At 39.9% G+C, this 17014-nt stretch overlaps 1 protein-coding gene across 5 annotated transcripts in view; it reads left to right on the forward strand.

The window, feature by feature from the left end:
- PDE1C (phosphodiesterase 1C) overlaps positions 1 to 17014 on the forward strand; it is a 531701-nt gene that overhangs the window by 448067 nt on the left and 66620 nt on the right. For all 5 annotated transcript variants that reach the window (XM_040259681.1, XM_040259682.1, XM_040259677.1 and 2 more), the window contains 2 exons: positions 8968 to 9198; positions 15760 to 15837. In XM_040259681.1, the coding sequence (XP_040115615.1) occupies positions 8968 to 9198; positions 15760 to 15837 (309 nt within the window). The remainder of the gene's footprint in view (positions 1 to 8967; positions 9199 to 15759; positions 15838 to 17014) is intronic.

The following is a 17014-nucleotide window of genomic DNA, read 5'->3' on the forward strand; positions in this document are numbered from 1 at the left end:
ATGTTTTCAATTTCCCTTCAGTTATTACTCAGGCTGACCTTCTGAGATGAAGGTAACTCACAGGTAAACAGAAATTCAAAGAAAAGTCATCACTCTTGGTACTATGAAGAAAAAAAGATTGAAATCTCTTAGTTTTTTGAAAGTCAGAATTAATTTGCATGTTTGTGTTTACCAAGCATGTGCTCCATGATTTGTACATATGACATGTTTGTACTGTAGTCTAAGTAGGAACACATAGCTGTGGTAAGTCTCATGAAGCCATGATGTCTGATTTTAGAGACAGTTCTAGAGTGGATGATTCTAGAGTTCTAGAACCAGGAGGCTAATCTCAGTGGGTTTTGTGGAGGTACACCTTCAACAGCAGTCAGTTTTTGCCAACATCTGTTGCTTGCCTACTGTATGCCAAGCTCTGTACTGTGTGTTATTCACCGAGGTGAATATCAGGCATCCTTGTCCTCAAAGCTCGAAGTCTCCTGGGTGGGGACAGGGAGGCATTAGCACAGAATTTCTTTCCAAGTAGGAATGGGAGTTCAGTGGAAGCCTGTACTCCTCACCAGCACCCACTGACCTTGAGTCCTGGACTTTTATAACAGGCAAGCAAAGTTTTAAGCCTGGTCATAGCATTCCACACTTTTATATACCCAGTGTCTGCCCAAGGGAGAAGGGCAGGAGTAGGTCTTGTTCCTCAAACATCGGGGGCACTGCTTCCAGTGTTCAGAGAAGACAATGACACCCTCTCCAGTATTCTTGCCTGGAAAACCCCATGGATGGAGGAGCCTGGTGGGCTACAGTCCATGGGGTTGTTAAGAGTCAGACACGACTGAGCGACTTCACTTTCACTTTTCACTTTCATGCATTGGAGATGGAAATGGCAACCCACTGTGGTGTTCTTGCCTGGAGAATCCCAGGAATAGAGGAGCCTGGTGGGCTGCTATCTATGGGGTCGCACAAAGTCGGACATGACTAAAGTGACTTAGCAGCAGCAGCAGCAGCAGCAGCAGCTTCCAGTATTGAGAGAGAAGAGATAAGATCACACTGCTGGAGTTATTCAAAGGCCAACATTGTGTCCTGTCCAAGTGGCTTCTCAGTTCAGGTGGGGCAAAGTGTTTATATTTACAACTCTTTTAAGGCATAGTTGGGCCCTTATCATTTGGGGATGTCCTGAGCTTGCGTCCTGAGCTATGGAGAAGAAGCCAGCTTTTCTTCGATATATTAAGTGTGGCATCCTATAGTCTGTTAGGATGATTTAAACACTGAAATCCTCCCTGTTGGCAGGCTTTGCAACCAGCAATGGCAGCTACTGCATCATTTTGAGAAAGCAATCTCTTATAATCAATTACACTCATTACACTTGAAAATTCAGCTCCTGACAACACACAGTTGAAAGTGGTATTTCAAAATAATTTGTTTGCAATTATCTGGCTTACTAAAATTACCTTCTGAAACTAATCACCTGGGAGAGCATTAGACAGTTTCTTTTCTAGAAGAAAATTGGTCCTTTAAAAAGAACAGGTAAATAAACACTGAAAAAGAAGTGAAAGTGTTTGTTGCTCAGTCGTGTCTGACTCTTTGTGACCCCATGGACCCTGCCAGGCTCCTCTGTCCTTGGGATTCTCCAGGCAAGAATACTGGAGTGTATAGCCATTCCTACTCCTGACCCAGGGATCGAACCCTGGTCTCCTGTGTACAGGCAGATTCTTTAACATCTAAATCACCAGGGAAGCCCAAAATTAACACTAATAGTTTTAAAATATGTGAGGCATGCTAATGGAGATAAGCTTGTCCCTAGCCTGGTTGAGGTGCTTGGGAAGGCTGCTTGTGTCTAACTAGGATTTGAAGGATGTCTGGGGTTGAGCATGAAGTGGGGAACAATGCAAAAGGGATTGACAAAGGCACAGCCTCCAGGGTTTATGTATGTTTTTGTAGGAGGACAGTTTGGGTATCAAAGCAAAAGTTAGTTGGGGAAAGGGAGAATTGAATCCCTACTTGCCATGTACTCTTTGGCAAATCCAGGCAGATTCTTTGAGAAAATTCCCTTTGGGGGATAATAATAGACACCACAGAGGTGGTGCAAAGAACAGAAATTATATAAGTAAAGAATGAGAACAGAGCCTGCACCTCATTAGTGCCTGATAAATGGTAGCTCTTATGTTGAAAAATTGGAAAAGAAAGTTTAAATGCAAAGTTAAGAAGGTGGTGATCAAAATGCCAACGTATAATTAATGTTTTATAACATTTTCTGCCTCCCAATAATGCTGTTGACTGGTTGGCTGGTGTAAGAAATTCAGTTTGCATCTGTTTTTCTGTTGGTGATTGGTTTGTGCTGCACTATCCCAGAATGTTTTGTTCATGATTCTTTTTTACCAGAAAATCCTGATTTCAGCAAAGGCTGCCCTGCATTGGGGCACTTGAATATATGTTGTTATTAAATTGATCAGAAATGGAATTAAATTCAAGGCTCTAGTTTTTTAATCAACCTATCTAGCTAGGTCAGAACACACAGCTGTTAGGAAAGATTGAATCAATATTTTTTTTTTACAGCTCTTAGGACTGAAACTCATTATTCCCATACAAAGATATGTAGGTGTAACAATTTGCAAGTCTTATCAATACTGACCAGTTTCTATTCAGAATGTAATACTTTTTAAACATGTTTTTCTGGTGTAAGAATAATAGATGTCTAGGTTACAATGCTGAAATATAAACAAAATATACAAAGAAGAAAATAAAAGTTACTCATTCCAGCAAAATGTAACTATTGTTGAAATTCTGATGTAATTTTTTAAAATTTGATTTCCCGTGTACCGTGCTCATGCTCTGTTGCTCAGTCTTATCCAGTCCTTTGAGACTCGTGCCAGCCTGTAGCCTGCCAGGCTCCTCTGTCCATGGGATTTTCCAGGCAAGAATACTGGAGTGAGTTGCAATTTTCTCCTCCAGAGGATCTGCCTGACCCAGAGATTGAACCTGTGTCTCCTGCACTGGCAGATTCTTTACCTCTGAGCCACCTGGGAAGCCCCCTTTTGTACATATTTATAAGTAGATGTTTTCGCTTAAATTGAGATCATAGTGTAATATTGTATTTTCCTTCTCTGTTTCTGTTTTGAAGATTTTATTCTTATACTGAATACTCTTAGAAAGTGTGATTTATATGGCTGCTGCTGCTTCTGCTGCTAAGTTGCTTCAGTCGTGTCTGACTCTGTGCAACCCCATAGATGGCAGCCCACCAGGCTACCCCATCCCTGGGATTCTCCAGGCAAGAACACTGGAGTGGGTTGCCATTTCCTTCTCTATAGTTGAACCATTCCTCTGTTACTGAGCATGTTAGTTTCCAATTCTTCATTATTGTATATAACATTGTTATGAGCATCCAAATTCAGAAACCCTGAGCCCCCATCTGATCGTTTATCTAGAATAAATTTCTAAATATTGGATTTCTCTGTCAAAAGTGAAGTAAAGTCGCTCAGTCGTGTCCGACTCTTCGAGACCCCATGGACTGCAGCCTACCAGGCTCCTCCATCCATGGGATTTTTCGGGCAAGAGTACTAGAGTGGGGTGCCATTGCCTTCTCCTACTAATTCAGTAGTTTAGTATGCAATAAAATAACAGAGGCTTTGAATAAGTTAAACTGGCTAGTAACAACTAATTAGTTTTCTTCAGTGATCATTGTTCTTCAGTTCTCTGTGAAAGTAGGTGAAAAATTCTAAAGCTCTTGATATATGTTATCAAATTTGTTTCTGGAAAGTTTTTTTTTTTTTAAACTAGGTGTTCACCTTCAGTAGAAGTGTAGTGAGAGTGCCATTTCTTTATATTTTTTCCCATTATTTTACTCTTGAGGATGTTTACATTTTTATTATTGATTCATGATAACTCTTTGTATATTAAGAATAGCAATTCTTCAGTTGACAAACTGTCTTGCAATTTCTATCCTACCTCTATCCAGTTAGTTAGTCAGTCAGTTTGTCCTATGTCTTTTAACTTTGTTTATGGTCTTTCAAAATACATCTTATTTTTATTTTGCCAGAGATTAGCTTTATATTTTTATTGAATTATGTCTCTGTCAATGTAAATATGAAATAGTATATAATGATACTTCTTTGCAAATGCTGAGAAGTTTATTGAATTTTTAAAAATTTCCTCCATTGTCACTCAGGTTTTATTGAAATAATATAAGATTTTCAACCTAGGTGATCATAAGTAAATTGTAAGTAAATTACTATTTTATAATTCCTTGGTGGTTCAGATGGTAAAGGATCTGCCTGTAGTACAGGAGACCCGAGTTCAATCCTGGGTTGGGAAGATCCCCTGGAGAAGGGAATGCAACCCACTTAAGTATTCTTGCCTGGAGAATTCCATGGACAGAGGAGCCTGGCAGGCTGTAGCCCATGGAGTCAAAATAGTTGGACACAACATGTCATAAGAAGAGTTATAATTAATTTATCCTTTAATATTATTTTAAATAATTGCATCAAGTTTTATATCCAACTTAACAGTTACCTTTATTTAACACTATGATTTACTAGTATTTATGCACATCATTAACATGTTTTCCGCATTCTGAGTTTTAAATGTTGACTGAATTTTTCTGTCAGCTGAAGCACTTTGGTTAACAGTTTTAGAAAGGTAGCATGGAAACATCTTCTGAGTCCTGAAGTGGCAAGGAGTACCTTTATGTTGTGCTGCTGCTGCTAAGTCGCTTCAGTCGTGCAGCCCATCAGGCTCCACCGTCCCTGGGATTCTCCAGGCAATAACCCTGGGATGGGTTGCCATTTCCTTCTCCAATGCATGAAAGTGAAACGTGAAAGTGAAGTTGCTCAGTCGTGTCCGACTCCCAGCGACCCCATGGACTGCAGCCTACCAGGCTTCTCCGTCCATGGGATTTTCCAGGCAAGAGTACTGGAGTGGGGTGCCACTGCCTTCTCCGTATGTTGTGCTTACATATTATCAAAAGTTGACTATTCAAAACTAATCTAGTATGTTGGTTGTCTTTTTTAAGTTAGTTTCTCTCCTTTTCTTTCTTTCTTTCTCTGTCAGTAGTTTAGGTAGGCATTTCAGAGAATTATATTAAGAGATAATTAGCCCAATACCACTTTTAAGCAAGAGCCAATAGTATCATAATTTAGAAAAGCAGGTAAAATGAAGAAATCAATGTATTTCTCCAAGACTGCACAGACATTCAATGTGGGATAGAATTAGCTCTCAGGAGGAATGCATTAATAATTTATGGATCATTAGGGTTCTGTGCTGCCTCAACTCTTAAGCTCCTTGTTTTGGGCCATTCTCATAATGATCACATCACCATATATAGTGTGAACTGCAAAGCAGAAGGAAATGAGATTGAACTACAGCATTTGCTTTCTACTAGTCTAGAAGCCTAGGATGTTAAATCTATAACCCCAAAAGTTCATTCTTTCCAGATGTGTCATCTCTGGAACCTGTTATCATATACAAATTAATTGTTCTATCACCTGCTTTGTCTCATAGTAGGAAAGATTTAATGTATATTAATACTTCACCCTGAAAATATAAGGGGATCAGATTACAGTGGAACAGATGTATCTCCTGTAAGTTTATTTATTTCTTTTTTATATATGTGTTTACTTGTTTTTGTCTACTTCTTTGGAGTGGTAGCACTGAATGCTGATGGCTGATCACATCAATGTCAGATATTTCAGAGATGTGAGGGAGAGATGGGAGTAGAGTAAGGTTGTAGTCCATTTCAGAACAATCCACTGAAACACAGTTGCTGCAAGGAAAGGAATTGTATCAGATCTGACTATGATGTCATAAAAGCTACCATTCATTAAGTTAACATTAATTGCCTATTGTCAGCTGTAGTTAAGCCCAAACAGACTTGTTTCTGAAATGTACCATCCCCAGTTGTGGTTTTTTTTTGCTAGATTTTCCATAGAAAATTGGTCTGACTCAGTTGTCAAATGAATTTTTATTACTCAGATAATATGTTGTGCTCTTATAGCAAACCAGAATTTAATACCTTCAGCTTTTATCAAAATTACTTCTAACTTGGGGATATTCTGAATGTTCAAAGTTTGCCACAGTTTGAGAGGGCATTCTGTGAGGGGATTATGCATTATTTTACCTGATGCCTGAGTATAAATGAGTTATCTTCCCCCTAGCCCCACTTTCCCTCTCTGTACAGTAGGTACAGTCCTCTTTTTCTTACCTACAGTCAGGTACAGTCAAATGGCTGATTCTTTCAGGATAGGACTTCAGAGAGCGTATAGTTTGTGTAGTTTATACTGACCTGGATTGCTGATGATGGAATCAAGTCAGGCTCATAGGCAGACAGGGTGACTCATACCCACTGTGCACATTTCATGTGGAAATCAAGTACTTCATGAGCATCTGTAGGTGACAAGCTCTGGGGGTTCAGTGATGGAGGTGACATTTGACCTGTGTTCTTGGGATACTACAGAAGCATGAGAGGAAGTCTGGATGAACATGAGAGGAGCCATTTTGGGCCTGAGCCTACTGAGGATGCCATTTCCCTGTCTTCTTCTGCAAGGGTATTCTTTTACTCTCTAGTTGCACCTTTCTGTAGAAATCAGAAGACCTACCATGTATGCACATAATTATGTGATTTTGTAAAGAAATTTTTCCTTACCTTTTAAAAAATAATTTTATTTATTTATTTATTTATTTTTGGCTGTGCTGGGTCTTCGTTGTTGCATAGGCTACCCTCTGGTTGTGGTGCATGGGCTGCTTTTTGCGGTGGCTTTTCTTGCTACAGAGCACAGGCTCTAGGGCATGTGGACTTCACTGGTTGTGGCACGTGGGCTCAGTAGTTGCGGCTCCCAGACTTGGGAGCACAGCCTCAATAGTTGTGGTGCATGGGCTTAGCTGCTCCATGGCATTTGGGATTTTCCCAGACCAGGGATTGGATTCGTGTCTTCTGCATTGGCAGGTGCATACTTTACCACTGAGCCGCCAGGGAAGCCCTCCTTATCTTTACATTGTAAATTATAAATACATCCTGTTGGGAAGTAGAATGTCATGAAACAATGAATTGCAAACATTTAAAATTTAAACCAAGGCTTGTCAATCCTGATTGTGTGTTAGATCATCTGGAGAGCATTAAAAATATCCTGTTCTTGCCACTCTCCCTCCAGAGTCCGATTTAATTTGTCTGAGATGAGGCCAGTGCATTGGTTTGGTTGAGTGAACAGGTGGATGGATGAATCAGTGAAGAGATGAATGAAAACTTGATAATGTATTAAGGAGGCCATCTGAGCCAGGCAAATTTAAGGGCAAGAAGAGTAAAATGAAGCCAGAGATCATAGACATGCCTGAAGTATAATGCCATGACATGTGAACCTGAAACCAAATCTGAGCTTTGTGCTCTTTAGCAGCTGAAGCAAAGGGAAACACAGTCACATGGATAATGACTCTGGTGCCCATTAGATTAAAAACCTCTCTTGTCATCTATGAAAGCCAGATGTTTTCAGGACCAAGACTAAACAGGAGAAATAAAGAGGACCCCTGGTTATGAGGAGTGGGATATTTGTAACACATTTAGAGAAAACAAAATGCAGTAAAGTCTCTAGACCCTCAAGGAGAACTGGCCTTTGTTAGGTATCTTCTATTGGTCTCTGTAGGTTACTTCCTACAACCAAGGTTCACTTCATTGCCTCCAGCCTTACATGTCCTTCATCACTTGACCACATCACCTGTCACTAACCTCTTACTAAAGTTAATTTAACCATACTAGCCAACTCACTGTCCCTGGAACATACCAACCTTGGTCCAATCTTATGACCTTACATTTTTTATTTCCTGTCCCTGGAATGCTTTTTCCCTTTATTTTTGCATGGTCAACAATTCATCATTCAAAATTTAGTTAAATCTCCTTCTTCACCTCCTTATGTAACTCTGTGTCCTTCACTTATGTTGATCGTTTTCTACTGTATTACTCCACTTTCCTTTTTTTGTAAAGCACCTGAAATTTATCTTAGTGATTCATTAGTTTAATTATTCTCTTTTCTACTCCTTAAGTCTTCTTGCTCACTACTGTATTCCCAGTGCCTAAAATGGTGTTTGACACTGTAGTTGCTCAATAAATTTTAATTGAATGAATGTATCAAGTTTTTTATGAATCTTTGATGATAGGCAGTTACCCTATGTGTTTGGTTAAACATAGAGCCAGACCCTTTCAGTCAACCAAATTGTAAATAAGACTGATATCCTCTCATTAAAGAGGAAGACACAGATGAGGATCCCTGGCCATACTCAAGGCCACCTCTCATCTTGTTTGGAGACCAGTTTTGGAGACCATGTTTTTTTGTGTGTGAGGCTTCATTACTCTCTTCCCACTTTTAAATTCATAGACAGTAGCCTGAAACTATATGATTTCAGTGGTGGTTTTTTCCCAAGTCTTTTTGTTTTGTAATCAATTTTTTTATGTTTAAACTCCAGATCCTAAGCAAATGTACATGAAGCTTCAATTTTTACATTCAGTGAGGCTGTAGGAGAGCTTTGTAATGTCTCTGAGCCTTGATTCCACTTTTGAAAAATAGGGTTATGATAATAGTATATACCATATAAGGTTGAGAATGAGAGGAAGTAATCCTTAAGAAGCACTTAGTATAATACCTGACACTGAGGATGCATTCAGGAGAACTTATTGATGATAGTAATATTAATAATGCCAGTTACAGTATTGGTTTATTAACTATTATTATCCTTATTATTACTTTCTCCCTGCCCCTTCTTCTAACATACTGTTCTGGGAAGTGACATCACCATTGAACTGATTTTACAGGTTTCCTGAATATATGTACCAATATGACTTGAATTAATCAAAATTATATTCCAAACACTTGGTAAACACCTTAGGTCATTTTAGTGCACTAACTCCCAGTGCAAACTCTTGTTTTTGTTCAAAGAGACAATTCTCCTAGTGGCATGACTTCTTACCTTTTCTCCATCTTCCCTGACTTGCCCCGGATGCAGAGGAGAAAGCCAAGAAGGAAGCGGAAGAAAAGGCTCGCCTGGCTGCAGAGGAAAAGCAAAAGGAAATGGAAGCCAAAAGCCAAGCTGAAGAAAGTGCATCTGGCAAAGCTGAGAAAAAGACATCTGGGGAAGCTAAGAATCAAGTCAACGGAACCCGAACAAATAAAAGCAACAACCCTCATGGGAAAAATTCCAAGACTGAGAAGTCATCGGGAGAAAAGCAGCAGAATGGTGAGTAGAATCGTGCTGGTGAAAGGCTCTTTTCAGGGTGTTAATGATATGATGAATGGACACTGGCAAAGAACTGCCCCTGCAAGGACAGCTCACAGAGCAGGACTGCCTGGCCATCTCAGCTGCTGCTGATCTCACCTCCCTGAGCTGTGGATCCCATCAGGATCCCATCAAAGGCAGCCAGAAGTTTGCTTGGGCCATTGTCTCTGAGGAGATTTATACCTTTGGGCCCTGCCCAGCTGTACTGGAGACTCTGGCAAATGCCTGCTTTCTAAAGGAGAAATCCGTATTAGCAATCCCAGTACAATTTCTGAGTGCTTAGCGTCAGAATGGATGAATGGAAAGGCAGCTTTCTGTATGTACCTTCCCCCGGGAGGGCCAGGACTCATGTCTGTGTAAGGTCTGTTCAGTCTGGGGACTGCAAGATGTAGTAAATGTCAAAGAAAACTTTAAGAAGAGGTGGTGTCTAACCTGGATTTTAAACGCTGAAATTTGGGGGAACACAGGGACTTCTCAGCCATAGAGAATAAGATGAGCTAAGGCACAGGGGCATGGAATTGGTTACCTTGTTTAAGGGAAGAGCAGGAAGTTCAGAGTCACTGGAGCTTACCAGTGCCAGCTTGTGGTGAGGTTGTTCGGCAGTCCAACAGACCTGGATTCAAGTCACAGCTGTGCCTCTCACTTTTCTGGTCTTGACCACTGTCCCTGTAAAATGTGCATAATAATAGTTGCTCACAGCCTGGGCCCCTTGTGAGCTTCCAACAGTAATAATGATAGCAAAAACAAGAGTGAAACAACTAGCATTTATTGATTATATACCAGATGCTGTTTTCAGTTCTCTCTTGGGAATTCTGTGGCAGTTTAGGAGTGTTAGGACTCAGTGCTTCTACTGCAGGGGGTCCAGGTTTGGTCCCTGGTTGGGGAACTAAGATCCTACAAGCTGCACTGTGAGTCAGCTGTGCTTCTGTTTAGTCCTGTCCCATCTTCGTGACACTATACACTGTAGCCCACAGTGCCCCTCTGTCCATGGGAATTTTTCAGGCAAGAATACTGGAGTGGCTTGCCATTTCCTCCCCCAGGAGATTTTCCCAACCCAGGCATTAAACCTGTGTCTCCTGTGTCTCCTGCATCGGCAGCTGGATTCTTTACCACTAAGCCTCCTAGGAAGCCTGCAAGCTGCACAGCTCAGCCAAAAAATAAATTTAAAAGACCATACTTTAAAAAAATTTTTAGGTAAATAAATAAATTCTCTCTTTACATATTCACTATCTTATCTACCTGGTAGATTCAGGTGATCTCTGAATGGTCTAGCTATGACACTGTGCCGCTCAGGTAAATGAGATGTCGAAAGTGCTTAGCGTAACACTCCCCAGGTATTTTTGCAACTGACATATTAACATGTAGAATCAGAAAACAATGTTTTCATACATAAAATAATGTTAATAGCTCATCTCATGCCTCAAGAGCTTTGCATAAATTCCTTCAGGTAAGCCCCGAAAGCACTCCAGGAAGCAAGGGAGGCCATCGTTTGACTTGCCCAGCCGGTTAGCAGCCAGGTTCTGGAGCCTGCTCATTAGTTGACTCTGTGTTCAAGTATCATAGTCTGGCAAATATATTCAATTCAATAAGAATTTATAATAGAACTGTTGAAGTTTTAGTGCACGCATGCTCAGTTGTGTTCAACTCTTTGTGACCTCATGGACTACAGCTCGCCAGTCTCCTCTGTCCATGGGATTCTTCAGGCAAGAACACTGGAGTGGGCTGCCATTTCCTTCTCCAGGGCATCTTCCCGACCCAGGGATTGAACCTAGATCTCCTGCATTGCCGGCAGATTCTTTACCATCTGGGCCACCTGGAAAGCCCTAGAGAGCAATATAAAACACTCCTTTCTTCCCTTCCCAAGGAATGAACAACTGAGAGAGAGAGATACAAGAATCAAAAAGTGGTCAGAATATAGTAAAAAACATAGAGTTGGTCTGCTGAGCATGGGCTTCTCACATATGGCCTAAACTAGGCTTAGCCCACCAGACACCAGCAGAGCAGATGGGCTCAGGTCTCACCCCATTACTCCACCGGAGCAGGCTGTTTCTGCGGTAACAGAAAAGGGGTGTGTCTTGTGGAAAACACATCTCAAAGGGGGTTGAGGGCTGGACAGTGGCTGGCTGGGCTGAACCATGCATATTCAACTCTTCCTTTTAGATAAGCGTCTCCTTCCCAAAGGAGGAGTACATAAAGGCTGTGAGAAAGGCAAGATGTGTTTCTTCTCTACCTTTTTCCTATTAGGAATGTGGGTTTAAAATGCCTTTTCCTTAACTAAAAAAAAAGGTCATTATTATGTCAGTAACACTCATGGAATGCATAACACATGCCAGACATTATAGGTGGGATTTTATACACATTAAATCATTCAAGTAAGCCAGAAAGAAAAACACCAATACAGTATAGTAACACATATATATGGAATTTAGAAAGATGATAATGATGACCCTGTATGTGAGACAGCAAAAGAGACACAGATGTGTAGAGCGGACTTTTGGACTCTGAGGGAGAGGGAGAGGGTGGGATGATTTGGGAGAATGGCATTGAAACATGTATACTATCATGTAAGAAATGAATCGCCAGTCTATGTTCAATGCAGGATATAGGATGCTTGGGGCTGGTGCATGGGGATGATCCAGAGAGATGATATGGGGTGGGAGGTGGGAGGGGGGGTTCATGTTTGGGAACTCATGTACACCCGTGGCGGAGTCATGTCAATGTATGGCAAAACCAATACAGTATTGTAAAGCAAAATAAAGTAAAAATAAAAATTAAAAAAATAAAAATAAAAATCCTAACAACTGTATGAGGTAGATATATTCATTTCCATTTTGTAGATGAGGAAACTAAGACTCAGAGAGGTTAAATCACTTGCTTAAGCCCAAGAAAACATTCAGTAGAGATTTTAGGTCAAATTCCAGAATAACGTGGATCCAAATTCTATCTTCTTGCACCAGCATGACCCCATTTGAGAGGTTCAGCGCTGTTGGGAAGAGTGGGAAATCAGAAGAACATTGAGACTCAACTCTTGTCCACAAAGTGTTTATAATCTACTTCTTCCAGGGGTTGGCATACTCTTTCTATAAAGGATCAGATAGTAAATGTTATGTGTTGCTGCCATTTGGTCTCTGTTGCAACTATTTAAGAGAGACCTGTTTTAGCACAAAAGCAACTGCAGATAACATGTAAACAAATGAGAATGGCTGTGTTGCAATAAAACTTTATTTATGAAAATTTAGATTCTCACATAACATTAAATAACCTTCTCTTTTTTATCAACCATTTAATAATACAAAAACTGTTCTTAGGTCATGGGCCATATACAACCAGACAATGGGGTCAGGTTTGGCCCCTGGGCCATAGTTATATGGTCAGGAAATGAAACCAATGAATACAAATATGCTGGTCACAAAGGAGGTTATACATTCTAAGAGACAGGTATAAATTAATACCCAGAGAGGGCAGAGGTGACAATAATTTATCAATATTTTGAAGATAATTAGGGGGAGAGCCTGAAAGGCATAAATAGGAGTCCAAATTTTCAACTAGGCTGGGTTGATTCACAACTGTTTACTTCCCAAAGTAAGCACTGGTCTGCCATTTCCCTTAACAATTAAGTATTAAATGAGAGGTGGGAAAGGAAATCAATTTTGAGCAGTAATAAGAAAGGCTGATGGTGCTTCGGGACCAGGTTGCAGCAGCCTAATTAAAATGATTTGTAACTGCACAGAAAGGCTCTTTTGTTTCCCCTTGTTTATTGAATAACAGCTCATATCAGCCGTTAGTCCATTTTTAACCCATGGGAAATTCCTAATGGATTCTGTTCAAGGAACATCGTCAGACAAACATGTCACTTTCCTGGCACCCTTCTTTGTGGCCGCCCAAGATACTTTTAGGATAGAGCTGAAAGACATTGGCTCATTGGGGTTCTAGAGGTTTGAGCCCCTATCAGCAATCATGGGAACCCCTAAGCTTTGGTCTCCATCAAGGCACTTTCCCTCTCATCCTCCCCAACCCTGACTGAGGAGAAGGCAGGCTGCCATGGGCTGCTGGCCAGCATCCAGCACACCTAACCTCTCCTGCTGACTTCCTGGCTTTGCTGCAACTGTGGGTAAAGCTCCAATGCAGGGAAACCCTGAAAGCTTAAAGTATTGGGCTTTAGGGGTATGAAGGCTCATTGAGGAAAGAAAGAGCATTTTTCTGCAGGGAATTGGTTTGACTACAAGGCTCAAGATCACCCTTGAGTTCATTTCTGGCATCCTTAAAACAGGGAAAAGCCAGTGTTTGGACTGTTCCAGGGGTCGCCAAAGGAATCCATCTATTTTGGCCATTGGTGGTGGTGGTAACCATGTGCTGCACTAAGACTCCTGCTCGCACTTTGGCCAGAGTTGGCTCCCCTTCCCCCAAGCTTAGAATTTGTCAAATTCCATTAAAACTTCTTATTTTGTATTGCAAAACTACTTAGAATGTATTGCAACCTAATTATCTTGAATTATCCTTAGATAATTATCTTGAATTATCCTTGAATTCATCTTGAATTAGCCTTACATAACCATTTCTTTATAAATGAGTAGACCAAAGGCATTTAGAAATGGCAACAGTAAATGGAAGTCTGAAATCTAGAACTTAAGCTTCTTAGGGAAGTTGCAAAATACAGTACTTGAGAACTTGGCCTCTAAAATCAGACCCATATGTGTATGTTATGGTCAATTACTTTACTTGTGCTTCAGGTTCCATAGCTATAAAATTGAGATGTTGATACAAGTCTCACATCCATTCTGCATTAGTCTATTTAATATTTAAGCAAAATGGTCAGTTGGTCATTTGTCAGATCAATGGTTTAAACCAAATCTAAAGTAGCCAACAGGAGCAGTTTTGCTGCAGAGGGAGATACTTCAGCAAAGTTTGTGAGAGAAGGGTCCTGAGAGTGTGTGAAACACATGAAGGCTGGCAGCCCATTGCAGCTCAACACAGTTGGCCTAACCAGTGTGTGAACCTGCAGTGAACTCAAGGCAAAATTCAAATTTGGAAGACATCCTCAATCATTTGGTGACTTATTATTCAGCATATTGATCACTTAGTGGATGAATCTTTGATGAATTTGTCTACTTTCAATAATAGTACCTTCATAATGTGATTGCTGAAATTTAGTGAAATGATGCACGCAAAGCATTTAGCATACTGCCTGGCACAAAGAAAGTAGAAAGGGTAAATGTAGCCCTCCCACCATGGGCCCTATTCTGCCCTCTTCCTGGATGCAATAATTATTAGGGTCTTTTTGCTTAAATAATGCCAGTAATTCAGTAGTAACCTGTTCTTGATTTTATGCAGGCTAGAAAGAAAGCTGCCATCAGTATGATTTGTAAGAAAAATATCTGAAACTTGAGAGTAAATTTGAGAAAAATGTTGCCATGTCCTTTCAATGCTAGAAAGGCAGATTTTCAAACAAATCTGCCCAAGGATTATTTAACTGTCTTGGGCAGCAAACATTTTCTGTGTGGACCCAGATAGTAAATACTCCTGGCTTTGTGTGTCTCTGTTGTAACTATTCAACTCTACCACTGCAGCTGAAAAGCAACTATAGACTATATGTAAATGAATGGGTGTGGCTAGGTTCCAATAAAACTTTACATCCAGAAATTATAACGGGCCAGACGGGCTCATGGACTGGCTCATGATTTGCTGACTCCTTGTTTTAGAAGGACATGACTATGTTTAGCTTCATCATTTACTATTTGACTCAAGCCTAGGTACTGTGACATTCCGTGAGAACTTGTAGATTTTTGCCTGTTAGGGATGATAACCCTAACAGGTTTTTTGCTATGTAGGACATAACCAGTTTTGTCTCTAACCTCGTAATCTTATTTTAATGTATTTCTAAAACACCCAGAAATAGCCATTTCCTTATTATCTTCCTGGTTCCCTCATAAATGAATTAAATAAATTTTTGACATGCATTCACTCTACATCTGTGTGCATAGTGTTTTTTAACTTTTATATATTACACTTCAACAAACTCATTAATTAAAGTACCACTTTGCAGCTCTGTTTTAGAATAACAGCCATCATTGAGTGAAGTGCAAGATGGCACATTCAATACCTTAAATGCATTTGTCCTTATATTATGTCTATAAAGTAGGCATTATTATCCCCATTTTGCAGCTAAGGAAAAGCACATAGAAGTTCAACAGTAGCTATTAATTGATGTAACTTAGAGTAACCCAGGTTTTTCCTCACTCCACAGCCTAACAGTAAAGCTTAACTGCCTGCCTTGGAAAATAAACATCATTGACTTAAGTACAATCCTGTTTAACATGAACTTTTAGTCTTGATTTCCAGATCATAATCCAACTTCCAGGACCTAATCCAATTTCCTGATATTTACACTCAGCCGTGTAACCCCTCAAGACTAAATTTATGCGGGTACTTTGTTTCTTTTTTTTATCTTGACAGGTTTAAAGATATTTATGACTTCCCCCTTGGCTTTATACATACACCGTTTGTCATGTTTATCACTTTCAGGTGACTTGAAAGATGGTAAAAATAAGACAGGCAAGAAGGATCAATCCGACGTCGGAAATGATTCAAAGAGAACAGATGGTAAGAGCATAATTCCCATTACATTTTTCCATAAAACGTGCAATTTAATGCAAGCTTGTTAGAATTACACATAAAGTTGAAATTTGGTTGTTAATATAGTCTTATACCCCCAAAAAAACATTCACTACATTTAAAGAGTACTGTTATCCCTTTTTCAATAATTTATAAATTATTATTGTGTCTCTTCTCTTCCACCATACTTTCTCCATTACAAATGCATTCTATACTCTTTCTTTTCCCACTTGCCATTTTTCATTTTAGACTTTTTGAAAAGTTGATTCTGGGATTGTTGAATGGAATGGAATGGAATGTAAGTCTTAATGAATTATTCAATATAAATGGGAAATGTGCCATGTTTTCAGTTTTTTTTTAACCTTTAATGAGTTCCTGCTTTTGTGAAAAACATAAACAGAAATCTGTTCAGTGTTATCAGTATGTCAGGAGAACCACATACTGGAATGTGGGTACCTGTAGAATAATAGTTTGGTCAGCAAGAGTATGTTTTAAAGGCAAGTTTTGAATGAGAATCCCAAACCAGCTAGAATGAACCTACATTGAATGAACCTCATGGGCTTCATGAGCACTGCTTTTGCTTTGCATAAATAGCATTCTAGTCTTTATAAAATCTGAAAGTTCAACTTATATTACCAAATTACCCCTTTGGACTATTTGATTGAAAAAACTATTCTCACCTTTTATATAATCCTCCTGTTTCAGTTATAACATGGACTCATTCCTAGTTATATGTATACATTGATATTAAACTAAAAATGAACATTTTAGGGAGTAGTTTTTGTTAGGGCCCCAGGCACTAGTGGTAAAGAATCTACTTGCCAATGCAGATTAGAGGTAAGAGATGTGGGTTCAGTCCTGGGTTGGGAAGATCCCTTGGAGGAGGGCATGGCAACCCACTCCAGTATTCTTGCCTGGAAAATCCCATGGACAGAGGAGCCTGGTGGATTGCAGCCCATGGGGTCGCACGGAGTCAGACATGACTGAAGTGACTTAGCTACACAGCAAGACAGCACACAGACTCTTTGAACCATACCTCCCTGCAGACATTGTATTGGATGCTAAACTGTTCTTTGAACAGTTTAGTTATTCAAAGAAGAACAAATGCAGGGTAATCAGGTTGAGGAGTAAGAGTTTTAAATACTCCTCCTCATACATCTGTTGA

This window comes from Oryx dammah, unplaced genomic scaffold, assembly GCF_014754425.2.
Source record: "Oryx dammah isolate SB20612 unplaced genomic scaffold, SCBI_Odam_1.1 HiC_scaffold_18, whole genome shotgun sequence".
Taxonomy (NCBI): domain Eukaryota; kingdom Metazoa; phylum Chordata; class Mammalia; order Artiodactyla; family Bovidae; genus Oryx; species Oryx dammah.